General features: G+C 41.3%; 1 protein-coding gene across 2 annotated transcripts in view; it reads right to left on the minus strand.

Annotated features, from left to right (window-relative positions):
• LOC131475127 (carbonic anhydrase-related protein 10-like) overlaps window positions 1-14567 on the minus strand; it is a 162389-nt gene that overhangs the window by 74345 nt on the left and 73477 nt on the right. For both annotated transcript variants that reach the window (XM_058653005.1, XM_058653004.1), the window contains exon 3: window positions 6962-7104. In XM_058653005.1, the coding sequence (XP_058508988.1) occupies window positions 6962-7104 (143 nt within the window). The remainder of the gene's footprint in view (window positions 1-6961; window positions 7105-14567) is intronic.

Raw genomic sequence — 14567 nt, forward strand, 5'->3', positions numbered from 1 at the left:
CGCAGAGACAAAAACACACACTTTCTGTTGACCACAGAGTGTTTTTGTGCAAACATTAGCACAAAGCCCATGCAAATGTTTCTGAGCGCTGGCTGCAGTCTTTCAATAATCCAGATTTTTCATTCATCCTGGCAACCCACGTCCTCCAGAGGCAGAGGCTTGGATTAGCCTGAGCTTCTGATGATGCTGACCTGATCGCAAACCATCCTCCCCTGAAGCGCAGTGAGATACGGCGGCCATGATTAGTGGCCAACACCGCTATCTTGGGGAATAACATAGAACTCACCTCTTGGCTCTTCTTAGCCCTCATCACAGTGAGCAAGTCTGAGGGGAATTACAGGGACTTGACCTTCTGCAGAGGTCAGAGACGGGGCTAATGTTCCCACTGGGCTTCTTCATGGCCTGTCAGACAGTGTAAACCACTGTAATTGAATAGAAGTGTGCTACAGCGTGTAACACATGAAATCATTGAATACTAGAGTCAGATTTATGTCCGTCTGTCCAAATATAACAGAAAGTATAGCTGAGAATCACAACATCCATCATCTCCATAGGGAATAGTTCACACAACAGCTTCAGTCACCGAGCTTGACAGCAACTTCAAAGCTTTGTTTTAGAACGCCAAAGATCAAATGTAGATGATTTTCATACAAATCCTCCCATTACAGGCGCGCTAAAATGTGACAGCAGCGTGGATGAGTGGCCGGGCTTTGTCATTGAACAGATGAAGTGGGCGGTTTCAGTTGTTCTGCAGCGAGTGTAATTGCCCCCTCGCTTACAACCCTTTAAATATTTAGGAGGGTGACAGATAACGGCAAAAGAAACGTCCAAACACAAGTAAAATACACTGAAGTGCACACATCTGCGCTACATTTACACTTGAAGAGTCAAACTCTGGTACTGCTGAAAGAGTCGCATCATGATGGAAATAAAAACCCTGATGCCATCTTTGAGATGACAGTGTGTGTGTGTGTGTGTGTGAGGGAGCAAAGACTGAACCTGCTGTGAGTGATGCCGTCTTCTGACTAACTGCCGATTAGACACTTCTGCATGGCTGCAGTGACGGCACATGATCGATTGCAGCCACGTAACATTGCTTGTTGATTGTACAGCGGCTAGAAGCTGCAGGTTGACGACAGATGCATTTGTGTGGTTTTTGGGGGGGCGGAACATTTCAGTTTAATTTGTTAAAGAAGTGTTGAAATTCTTTTACAAGTTCATATTTATTTACCTAGCAAAAAGGGAATTTGGCTTCTAACCAGAGCGCAGACTGAAAGACCGGATCCTGTCATTTCAAATCCCCACATTCCCAGCTGGTTAGATTAATTGAACACTCTAAATTGACCAGTGTACAGCCAATCTACTCCTCGTGCTGCTCCCTATAAAAGGGAGGGGGATGTCACGATGGTCATCCGACACAAACACAATCTCTGTCACATCAAATATGCAGAAAAACTATCACCATTATAACCAATGTAAAAAATACAGAGACATAAACTCTGTAATAATAATAAATTCAGCTGTTTTCAGCCACACGCAGACTCACTGTACAGCTGGCATTTAAACGCTTCCTCACAAGTCAAGGCCTGTCTCACACTAGATGCATGTTTTCGCACGTTACAGCTGTGGCACATCTTTCTTTTCATTTAGGCACACATGTTAACAAATGACACTCTTCACACTGTGTGTGTGTGTGCGTGTGTGTGTGTGTGTGTGTGTCTACCCTGTGTCTCACGCGAGTAAACGGAAAAGAAGATATAGACCTCACAGCAAATACACACACACACACACATATATATATATATATATATGCATATATATATATATATATATATATATATATATATATGGAGAGAGAGAAATAGTTATTTAAATGTGTCAGTATCTATATCTCTTGCATGTATCAAAAACAACACACATGTACCCATTTCAAAATAAAGCACCCTCAGCAGTTAGTTGAGTATTGAGTATTAAGTCTGGTTTATGATTTTCAAACTCTATTTAAAACAAAGCAGGTGGTGCAGGAGACGTGTCCCAGGTACGAGTGACAGACGTGTCCCAGGTACGAGTGACAGACGTGTCCCAGGTACGAGTGACAGACGTGTCCCAGGTACGAGTGACAGACGTGTCCCAGGTACGAGTGACAGACGTGTCCCAGGTACGAGTGACAGACGTGTCCCAGGTACGAGTGACAGACAGATCAGCACTGCCGCCGTCACGCACTGCACACGCATTCAGTGTGAAACTCAGGACAGTTTCACACTGAATGCGTGTGCAGTGCGTGACAGGATGCAGCTCCTTTCTCTCTCTGATTCTCTCTCGGATCATTTATCTCTCTCCCTCTGAAGTTAGGTTTCCACTAACAGAGATGCCGATGTCTCACCACGTAAAGTCACAGATTCAAATTCATTCCCCATGAGATCAGATCTGGATTCACCTGCTATTGTCCAATACACACTGACGTCAAGTCTGCTCACGAGAACAACATGACATTTTAAAAAGTCTGGCTGTATTGTCAGTGTGTGTGTGTGTGTGTGTGTGTGTGTGTGTGTGTATTTGCTCACTTTTTCAGACATTTTCTGTCACAAACACTGACCTTGTCGTGACCAGTTTGCGACCAAAACACGGTTCTAATGAGGCAAAACCTCATTTCTGAGGAACTGGTTATTTGAATTGTGTTAATAATAGGGTTAGCTGGATAAGCATTGACTGGTTGTGGTTAAGGTAAGTGATAACTCTGTTTAGCTTGTCCAAGTGAATGGAAGTCAATGCAGGGTCCTTAGAAGAACAGGGGCGCAAACCTGTGTCTGTGTGTGTGTGTGTGTGTGTGTGTGTGTGTTGTTTTTGTGGCAGCATGTAACGTTGTGTTCATATAAAAAATGGACGTTGTGTTCCGGGTTCCTCTGAAGTCAATCAGGAGGTGTAAACAGCTTGTACAGCCACCAGCGGGAGACGTCACTAGTTGAAAACAAAATAAATAAATAAATAAAAAGATAAAAGTCTGAATGGTGATTCCAGAGCCTTCAGATTCTTAAATGTGATAGTGCATTACTGCCTCTGCCTCGCTTTCCTTCTCATATTTCTCAAGAAATCTTGCCCAGGAGCGACCGATTCAGCTGCTGAGAAGAGGAAGTTGCACATGTAGAAAAGTAGCCTCCAGCGTGTTTGGTGTTTGATCCATATTAGCAATTAAAGTCAGGAAGTCCCGGCCTCTGCTGCACAATGTGTGACACACAAATGATTTGCTCCACTGACATTTTAATACTGAAATAGCTTTGGATAAATGACTGCAACTGAGTTTGTTTTTTTAATTAGCAGAGCTCAGCAAAGTCTCACACACACACACACACAATACAACCTGCTTTATCAGATAAAGATGCAGCACATCAGTCGTTTTCACTGTGTCACTTAATCCCTGCTGCATGTTAAAACAAAATATTCATATTTTAGCTTAATAAAAAAAAAATCATACAGTGGATAATCCCTAAAAGATAATATAAACAAGGATGAGCCGATGCAATATCCAGTATCAGTATTGGTCTGACACTGGTTAAAACAATCAGATCCGATATCGCTACGAGAAAAATCCTACATATCAGGTGTCTCTATGCACAGACTATAAAAACATACATGATGTTCAGTTATGTCAAATGTAAAATGTGTCGTTAACAGCTTCATATTAGACTGATATCGGTAATGCCGTGTTCAGTATCAGTCACAATCATGCCTTCCATAATCAGTGCAGTGCTGCTGCCGTCTTTCTTTTTTTTTACACTGTTAACATGCTCTTAAACAAGTGTTTAGTATCATAGTCATTTGTGTCATTTCATAGCCCAGTATTTGTGCCTCCTCCTTTTTAATAAAGGGCAGCAAACACCTCAGGCATGACAGACGTCTGCAGGAGACAATGATGAAGATGTTTAGAGTGTAAAGCACTGCAGAGCCTTACATTTGACTTTTTAATTAACTCGCTGAGGTTCACAGTGAGACAGGCCATTATCCTGTGACTATACTTAGAGCGATGTCAGAAGACACCGTGGTGTTTTACAGCCTCTGACACGCACTAACAATATTCTTCATGAATGCATGTCTTGCTGCAGTGTGTCGGACTTCCCCGATGCTGTTGCTGTTCTGTCACTTCTTGCCTCCACAGTTTAAATGGATAGATTGGTGTTTTTTAAGAGGGCTTGTATGCGCTATATACAAAGTCAGCATACGATATACAATTCATTATATTGTCTGCACTCCCTGTGCTGTGAAGCAGCTTGGGAATGACAGAAAAACAGATTTTTCTGGCAACTTAACAAATGGCTCAGTAACCTCAATTGTGTTATTTTGCGACGCTGGTGTTTGAAATCATTCATTGAGACAACGTTAGCGATCGAGGCAGCAGTGGACCAGAGTGCAGCAGTGGACCAGAGTGCAGCAGTGGACCAGAGTGCAGCAGTGGACCAGTGGACTCTTGTGTCTGAGCTGTAAAATCGTGAGTGTGAGAAAAGGCTGTTTAACAGCATGATAAAGCTGTGGACACATGCAGAAGAGAGGCTACACTGAAGTCTGTGGCTGGAATTGGGTGATTCTCTTCATTGTTAAGGGAAATTTCAGACTTAATGCATCATTTAATCTCTCTAATATTGCATATGAAGGATAATGTGTTTGGAATGCTCTAGATTCAGGGTGTTGTGTCATCCTGTCCATCCTGAGCTTTTAGGTTGAGCTGGACCTTGAGAGAACATCAATCATCCTGAGATGGCTTACAGTATGTGGATGTCTCTTTTCTTCCCCCGTGGTAGAAACTTGAAGCTGAAGCAGGAATCTCTTTAAATTCAAGGACAACTGAGCCTCATCTCGAGTTCACTCTTTTCTTAATTTGTCATGTGAATCACAGGAGAATTCTGGGCCATTTATGCAGAATCTAATTCTTGATTCAAATCCTTCTGATTAAAAATGACACCTCCCTTATTTACATGCACACAGGAATAAGTAAAGAGATTATGACGTCAATCTTTTAATCAGAATGAACCGTTTGGACGTGTGCAGAGTTGTCTCACTGTCCGGTAGCAGAAGAAAGTTCACTTGTGGTTGTTTTGTTAGTCGCTCACTTGTCCTCAGATATTTCTCCTCTGCCCGTCTCGCCTCGCTGTGCACCAGCGATTTCATTTCCCTCCTCTCTCATCTGAGCCTTTCATTTCTGTTTATTAGTCTAGCACATTTAATTTACTGCCCAACAATCTAAAGTTGTTTTAAAGTCTCTAATAAGAAAACCAGGTCAGCTCCAGATCAGCTTTTTTCTCCTGCTCTCATCATGTTTTTATCTTTTTTTTAGCAATATGAAACAGGAAAGACGTCACATATGAGCTCACACCAAAACCCTTCCAAATAGACAGTATTGGACCAGAGTATTCAGACTGACGTGCTTATATAAAGCCCTTTTATTCCGATTATTTGTGTCCATGTAAATACAGCAGGTGTTGAATAGATAAGAAACATTTACCATCATTATTACAACATAATTAAGCCAAACTTTAACCTACTTTGAGAGAACAGTGGAGAATATTCAGATGTAACAGCAAAGAACTGAAGTCACTCTTTACACAGATCAAAGCCTCCAACAGGATCCAACTTTGATAAAGACATGGTGTGAAATAATGATGTATGATTCTTTTTTTTGGATGAGTAAGATAAAATACAGTGGACTCGACACTTTCGTTGGCAACGATAATAATTTCATGTCACAGTGACCAGACTCCACCATGACTCGCTCAAAACTGAAGCTTCTTACACGTTTACACAGAAAATAGATCTCACCTAAATATGTGATTAACATGTCATATTTAACACACATGTTCAATTCAACATTTGTCAGTAAAAAAGTTGTTGTTTTTTTCCAGTACATGAAGAAAAATATGTTGTTTTTGCGTCTTCATGCCACTCACTGATCTGTGTCTGAATAACGTGATGATGAAGATCAGTCTGCTCTGAAGCCTGAAAATTGCTGCATCCAATATATTATGAATAAGACTGTTACACATTTTTATTTAAACTGCGTTCAACAGCTTAGAAATGTATTTTTTAAAGCTAATAAGAGTGATTATTCCGAGCTCAACTTTCTCATTTTAGAGAACAAGTAATATATTTTAAACTATCTTATATCATAACTGCCTCCAGTATTTAAAAACATGTCATTTTTAGTTGTTTTTTTGCATTACATTTTACTTTTAATCCTGAGAAGGCACTTAATCAGTGGACATGTAGAAATCCTGATTTTAGGGTTTGTTATTATATATTCAGAGTGTATTAATATTAATGGTACTTATTATTTAATGTTACTGTACATCAGCTTTGCTATCGAGGATGACTTTACCTAAAAGCCTTTAATCTTGAAACCATTTAGACGGCAACAGAACCTTATAATCCTAGAGCTACAGCAAGTCATTTGTGATAATAATAATAATAATAAGTTTTTCCTTTGGCTGCCGTCAGGTCGATGATGATCGATGATCGATGTCTGCAGCCTGAGTGAGATTTCATTTCATCTGACTATAGTCAAAAACTAGAGTACACTACTAAACAGAAAAATTAATCCAGGATGTGTTTTAACAGCGATTCCGGGAGCTTTAAAGAGGATTTCTTCCCGTAAAGATTAACTGTGATTGCTGTGTCGAGGGCTGTGATTGTAATACCTCCTGAGCCCAGTGTCGTCAAATGCAGTTGGGAATTTTTAAAGCCCGCGGATGTGGATGAAAAGCTCATAGTCTGTCGGAGAGAATCTTCTCTGCCTCTTGATTTGGACAGTGTGTCACATCCTCCTGTCTGCTGCTGGGATGAATTAAAGCCCAGTACTGTCGGCGAATGACACTCATGCTGAAATTCATTGGTCATTTTCTCTTTGGGGGAAACGCCGACCTTCTCAAAGACCTCGCAGAGGAGCTTTAAACCAAAGACAAGACAAGTTACTCACCTTGCGTCCCACTGTGTTGAGCCTCAGAGGGGTCAAGTAGGGGTCAAAGATCATGTGGCTGGTTTCGATGTTGATGGGAGACTGACGCTTCCCGATGGTGCACAGGTTCCATGCCGAGTTCACCAAACCCCAGAAGGATGGGACTGATGGTAGAACAAGAGAAGGAGAAAAGAAGAGTGTGAGTAATGTGTGTGTGTGTGTGTGTGTGTATGCTGTACAATATCAAAGAATAAAAACAGGAAGAAAGCAAACAGATGGGCTTTATTATGATGGAACAGAAGTAATAGGGAGTTAATGGATGTTTAAATTTACATTTGGCTTCATTAAAAACAAAGTTTTGATTAAAGTCTCCAGGTTATTATCTGCAAGTATAAGGGAGAGAAAATGTCTTTATTAAAGTCCGTTAAAAAACGTCTCCCACTGGTTTACATCACTGAGAACAAAGAGCAGAGTTTCCCAGTGATCTTGTGATCTCTGTAATTCAGCGCTGTGAGCCTCATCCCAGGCTGTGACCTGTGTGGTCAAGGGTGATGAGCAGCAACGTGTCCAGTCCCGTTTCATCTTAGTGGAGAGCAGAGATTTTAAAAGTTCTGGATATTTGTCAAAAAATGTGAACATGAGAAGAAAAGTGTATTTTCCCATCATGTCAAAAGATCCACATTTTGACAGCAGATTAATGTTGAAAATTCACCTCATCTGGCAAAGTTAACAATTCTTTAAAAAAAATCACACCTGAATGTGGCTCAGTATCAACATCATTACAGGGCTGAGCGATACAGCCAAAAACATCACATCTGCAAGTACAGTTGCCTACAACTAACTCATGAGGACGGCGGCGGCGGCGGCTAATCCACTGGACGTGGTGGTGGATAAACAGCAGAGGAGGGTGGAGAGCAACACCAACACCAACATCAACACGTAAAATGAGAAGCTCGAGAAACACCAAACACCACTGAAGGAAGAAGATGTGGGGAGTAAAGGCAAGTGCTTTACAAGACATAAATGAAGTCATTAATACAATCCAGATGAAAGAAATCAAATAAAGAACAAAGTCAAGATTAAAGCCTTTGAGTCCTGAAAAAAGCACATTTATAAAAATGTGTTTTTCAAACTTATTTTCAAAGAATCTCGCCAAAACAGATTTCCTCTGGGAGGTTGGTCCAGAGAGTGAGCACCCTAATGAAAACACCAGCCAGCCTCCTGTTATGAATGAATGAACACACACACACACACACACACACACACACACACACACTGTGAGAAGATGTACCACAACAGGCCTTAACAGACAAACGATGAAATCTATTCCTAAAATCAACCAGAGGCATCTTTGATTATCTTGATCCTTACATCATTACTGACTCATTAAACATTGAGAGTGTGAACCCATTTGAACCTCCTTTCAAACAAGCTCCTCTCGCAGCTACAGATCAGACTGGAACAATATTCATGAGTGATTCTGGACACTTCTTCGTTCACGGCTACTTTAGCTCAGACTTATTCCTCATGTGTCTGCAGTGGGCAACTCTGCGGAGCTAATTCCACAGCATCACTAATGGGTTAGAGGGATTTTCCTTTGTTTGAAGTTGTTCTGTAGTGGATTTACTCGATTTACAATGGCATTTTCATGTACGATACCTTGTTATATGTAGGAGGTCATTGTCTCCACGATGATGTGGAACTGTTCAGGTCCAGAGGCAGAAAAGCCTTAAATCATGAAGCTCCTTTAATAAACTTCAGCTGTCCTGCCATGAACGTTGTGATCCGTGCAATCACGCAGGACGATGTGCATATGATCGACTGGAGAACATGATGTTAACAGCTCCAGTGATTCAGTGTAAGCCTATAGCTCTTTACTGCACTCTTCTCCCCCTGATTGATCATCTTGACTTCTGACTTTGCCGTCATCTGAGCTGAGAGAAGCCACACTCGCGCTGTCTGACTCTGGACTGATCAATATGGAAAGTCCAACAGATTACTTTGTAACCCTCTCCATCTTCATGCAAATCACCAGCTATTGATCGTGGCTCTTCCCAGATCTCTTTTGCTAAACTTTTATGTCAGCAGAATGTGTAAAATTAAAAAACCTATCATGAGCCAAAGACACTCTTACTCACACCTCTGAAGCCGGTGTCACTGACAGGAAAAACTCCAATTAACTTTTGTTTGAGAGCATCACAGATAATTGCCTGCCTGCTTTGGGTTGCTGAGATATAAATTACATTTACAAATACTGTCCATTTAAATAATACAGGCTAATATTCATTATTATGCATAAACTGTCTTCCGGTTGCAAGATAAACTCCTGCTTTGAATTTGCATTTCAGTTTGTGAAACCAGAAGTTCACAGACATCACCTTTGAAGAGGAGGTTTGTATAAAATCCTCCACTGTGGGCCAGGTCTATCTGCACCCAATCTCTGTTGCTCAGTCCAGACTAGTGGATGCACTTGACACAATTCCAGTATAGTGTCTGTTTTTTTGGCCAGAGAGTAAAGGGTCAACCAGTCTTCTCTCCCTGCCGTGGGCTCAGGAAGATCTCACAGTCTGCAGGATCAGGAGTCACTTTATTTTCCTGTGGTCGTCCTTAAGGAGGTTCATTTCTCTTCCTGAGGTCCTGTGGGCCACTGGGACAGACTGCATCCCCAGCAAAGAGACCAGAGCCTGGGAATGGTTCAATGCCGGCCTCACTGCATCCACTAGCCACTGCAGGGTCAGCATGCCAGACTGTGTCAGCGCCATCATGAGGCCAAGGGTTCTCTCAACAACCAGTGCAGAGAGTCTACACTGTAGTCTGCACCAGAAGTTCACACACACACATCACCTGCAACCAGGCTCCTATTGGACAACACCAGCTGTCACCACCAGCTGGTGTCCACTCATATAAGATGTGCATTATTGTCCATTTTCCCTGTAAATGGGAACAAAATTGACATCATGTTCTACTGGAGAACAGCTGGAACGAGCAATTGAGGCCATTTACTCCACAGAAAAATGTTTACTGATGTTACAAAAAGTAAGTAAGAAGTAGAAGCTCATTTTTTCTATATGGTTTGAAATGACAACATAAAACACATGGGTCTTTTATTTATAATTCAGTCTACACGCAGGAAACAGATGCTGCAGGCTCTTCCCACAACAGGCTGATCCTCTGCCATGACATAATTACTACGATTTTCTATTCTTTCTGCAATGAACCTACACTGGGATCACATGTGGGGGCTGAGAGCTGATCTAATGCCAGCAGATGTGGGATACATGATTTAACTCTGCAGCGATCACAAAACAACAGGATAAATACACACACACACACACACACACACACACACACACTGCTGGTTTCCATGAGTTCAGAGGACCTTACATTGACTTACATTCATTTCATGCAGATTTACCAACATTTCTTCACCTTAAATGTAAAAAATTGCATTATGGGGACTTGCTGTTGGTTCATAAGGAAGACAAATCCCCATAATGTGACTGTGGACACATATTTAGGTCCTCACAACATGAGTAATACCTGGAATACACACACACACACATTTTCAAATTCCATGATTTCCTCAACACACATGGAACCTTAGACGACCTCAGCCAAGCCAATGTCACTATGACACTATGACCTCTGTACAAAGACAATTTCTGGACCAATTTTCACTTTTCTTTTACCCTCTGTCTCTTTCTACCACACACACACACACACACACACACACACACACAGTGCTAATGCCCAGCTAAGCTCATCATGCTTTTAATCCCAAATCATCTTGTAAAACAGTAATTGTGATCAAAAACTCCTCAGCTACAGCACCAATGTTTAAATATGTATTGACTGTAAAGTCATGGTCCATAAAACTCAGTTTGTTTTTCAAGCCGACGTCAGTTTGGTTCTTTTTTTCCGTTTTCATAGACAATGATTTGCACCTGGAAGCTGCCGATACAGCAGCAGCAGTCTGTCTTCTTCTGCACTCGTCTTTTACTGTCCAGCTGTCTCCCTTTAACAGTACGTCTCTCTATCCCTCTCTAATATTCTCTTCTTGTCTCGCTCTATCCATTGATCCCTCGCTCTCTGGCATTGGAGGAGTGAAGTGACAGATGTGTCGGCCCCGAACTGCAGAGTGCAGTCCTGACCCCAGCTTGGCACACAGCCGCATGTCAACACCCTGTTATATTACCAAGCTCTGTGTGTGTGTGTGTGTGTGTGTGCATACGTGTGTGTGTGTGTGTGTGTGCCAGAGAGTACACATAGATGCAGAGAAGCAGCCTCAGACTGAAAACGCTGGTGGCGTCACGGATCACAGTTTGGATTGTATCACTGATTTTGAGTCACGGCTCACATCATTTTTGGATCATATCACTTTTGGATGGTGGGGTGGGAGTTACTTTACTTTTGATTTCTTTTCTGCCCATGTAGTTTGTGAACTCAGAGTACAGAACTTGGTCCAACTTTCAACATTTCAGTCTAGTTGACTAATAATCAATGAAACCTTAATATATTGACTTGACATGAAAAAAAGGATAGAGAAAAACTACAGCTAACATTTTGAATTCAAGTTCAATGTGAGCTATGCTTCCTTTTAACAAAGTAGGGAATAGAGAAATAAACCTTCTAAGAAAAGAGCATTTGTTACATGGTAATACAAAACGTGTGTTCTTCAGCCACAGATGACAGTCTGTTCAGCTTATGTGTCAAAACAGTGATGGGTGATAACACGAGTAAATTGTGAATGTGCTCAAAAACCATGTCAGGTTCCTCTCCTGTCAGTCAAGAGGAGAAATCTGATCACAGACTCACCAACGCGGGACAGATGAAGGCTGATCTGATGAATCTGGTTTTCTGCTGAGGCTGCAGACAGTAGAGTCAATATCAGGAGTAAACAGCAGGAATCCGGGAACCAACCTGGCACATGTCAAGACTCTAGACCGGCTGAGGTGTCGTAGTGTGGGGAAATGCTTTCTCTCATTATTTGACACAGTCTATTATTAATTTCTGGGTGGAGTGGCTCAGTGGTTAAGACCGGTACCATACAGGTCATGGTCGCAAGTTCGATCCCACCCCTGACTGATTGTACTCAATTCCATTGTAAGTCGCTTTGGATAAAAGTGTCTGCTAAATGTAATGTAATTTCTGGACATGTGGATGGATGGATGGATAGATAGATGCCCACCAGTGACACTTGTATAACTGTTAAAGATGGCGGACACTGTTTACATTCTGGGAATGAGGTCCCGTCCCCTACGAGTGGGTCTAAAAAGTGTAGAATTAGTGTTGCAGTTTCAAGCCCCGGACCAAGCCTGGGAACAAGTGACTGGCGGGCACGTAAAACAGAAAAGAAGGAAGATATTTCTTGACTCAGGGGAAGCTTAAGAAGCTCATCAAAAATACTAGCCCTATTACAGTAATGTAAATCAGTGAGGTATTCTTTTAATAATTCATTACAATTCAGTAAAATACAATCTTTGAGCAGATTTTTATTAAGAACAGTGGATTGGCAATCAAATGAACAACAGAAATGATGTTATGTTAAATGGAAAAATGTTCCACTCATCATTGAGTGCTGTGTGAAAGCGGCAGAAGCTGCACATTTAGCGATATCCCTGTTGCCTTTGTACCAATATCTCGTGCAGTTCTTATCCAAACACCGCCAACACACACCGATGAACAATCATGTCATTAACAGACAGACAGACTTTCCTTGTGTTTATAGATAGATCACAATCTATCAAATTCTAACAGGAATTTCATTATGATTGTTAATGACAATTCCAAAATGGTTAAATTACATTTTTCAATGCTAAATTCTCTGCACTCTGCCTTTCATTACACAAGACATACTTCTACAAATGTCAGGAAATATAATGAAACCTATTCACAGTCACTCTCAAGGCATCTGTTGAGACACTGACTGTAATGTGAACCAGAGGCGATTGCTCTAACACAGCCAGGGAAGAGATCTGCTTCCTTTTAAATGTCATCAAATAAATGGTCAAATATGACTTCATTACTTTTCATGACTATAAGTGTGCTACACAGAATCAAGAATATAAGTAGTGCATCAGCTGTTCTATCACAGATCGTTCTTCTCGTTCATTCCCGGAGCAGCTCGGCACATTAAAACCAGTGGAATTGATCTCTGTGGCCTTGTTTAGACTGCAGCCCAAATTTGATTTTTAAGCATATCCAGATTGTATCTAGCTTGATTTTCTTGGCAGCTAAAAAACATATGAGATGCATTTTTTCCAAAGCTGGTTTCGAATGCGATTCTGATTGGATTTTTACAGATCCTGATCAATGCGAACGTCTCAGTCGCTCGGAGAGGATTTCAAAGTGTCTTCTGCGTCACTCGCAGCACGACTCAAAAAAACAACAACAATGATGTAGATCCAGAGAGACAGACGTTAAACGATCGACACAGTGAAAGACAACAGCTTAAAAATAAGAAGAAAGTTTGCGCCGCGACTCCACGTAACCATTTGGGACAGAAACAGGCACATTTTGTTTAGACTACTTGTTTTTCCAGGACAATGTCAATATGGACACATGCCAATCGGATCTGATCATGTGCAATATACTGTATAATGTGAACAGTAGGTCAGGAAGATCAGATTCTGATCAGATACGCTCTGATTTGGGCTGCAGTCTCAACAAGGCCTGTGAGACAGCACAGAATAGGCGAGACGGTGATTGGATAAATGCGGCAGAACTGTCACTTCCAGGGAAGCTCAGCATCTCTGGGAGTCAAAGGGGCAGTGGGCGGGCACAGACGCCGGGCTGATGCATGATGATTGGAGGAACTGTCTGAAAGGCGGAACCACTTATTGACTGACAGCCTTTTCTGTCTCAGGCCCATGTGGATTTTGAAACACATAACAGAGCGTTGTGTGTTGTTCGCTCTGTGATAGAGCCCATTTGTGTTTGTACATATTATACAATGTAAAGAAAAACACTATAATAGCATTTTGTTGTTTCTGTTTAATATAAATATCCCATTTCCTTGTTCCAGTCGTTCTTTCATTCATTTTTTTATCAACATGGGTTTGGTGATGGAAACGTCTAAAAAACTGGGCCTGAAGACCAGCAACCACCACTGATGTGAACCTGAGACAGTATTAAACACCCAACATCTATTCTGTCTGCTCACTGCACACCAGATGCTCTGGGCTTTGATATTTCATTACAGAGACTCCAATGGGTTTGAATATGAATATATGTACTATAAAATACACATGAAAAAATCTTATCATCACAAGATTATACATTTATCTAATATTCTATTCATATATTCGTCTTCTTTTGTGCACCTACGACCTCGGTAAACCTATTTGAAGCAATAAAGCAAATCATCCACATGAGCAAGAATAAGTTTTTATGAGATATTTGAGCCATTTCAAAGAATGGACTTAAACTTTTCATCTTTCGAGCCAAATAATCTTTTTTACAGAATACAAAATATAATACAAACGGATGCCACTTCAAAGCTGAGTGAAGCTGACGTCTGTCTGATACAAATCATATGAGCATAATGTGGAAGTCGCTCTTAAAGGTGAATTCTCTCTCTCTTCCTCCTCCATTTCTATCCTCTGAACCCAACAGGGAGTCAGACGCC

Source organism: Solea solea, chromosome 16, assembly GCF_958295425.1.
Source record: "Solea solea chromosome 16, fSolSol10.1, whole genome shotgun sequence".
NCBI lineage: Eukaryota > Metazoa > Chordata > Actinopteri > Pleuronectiformes > Soleidae > Solea > Solea solea.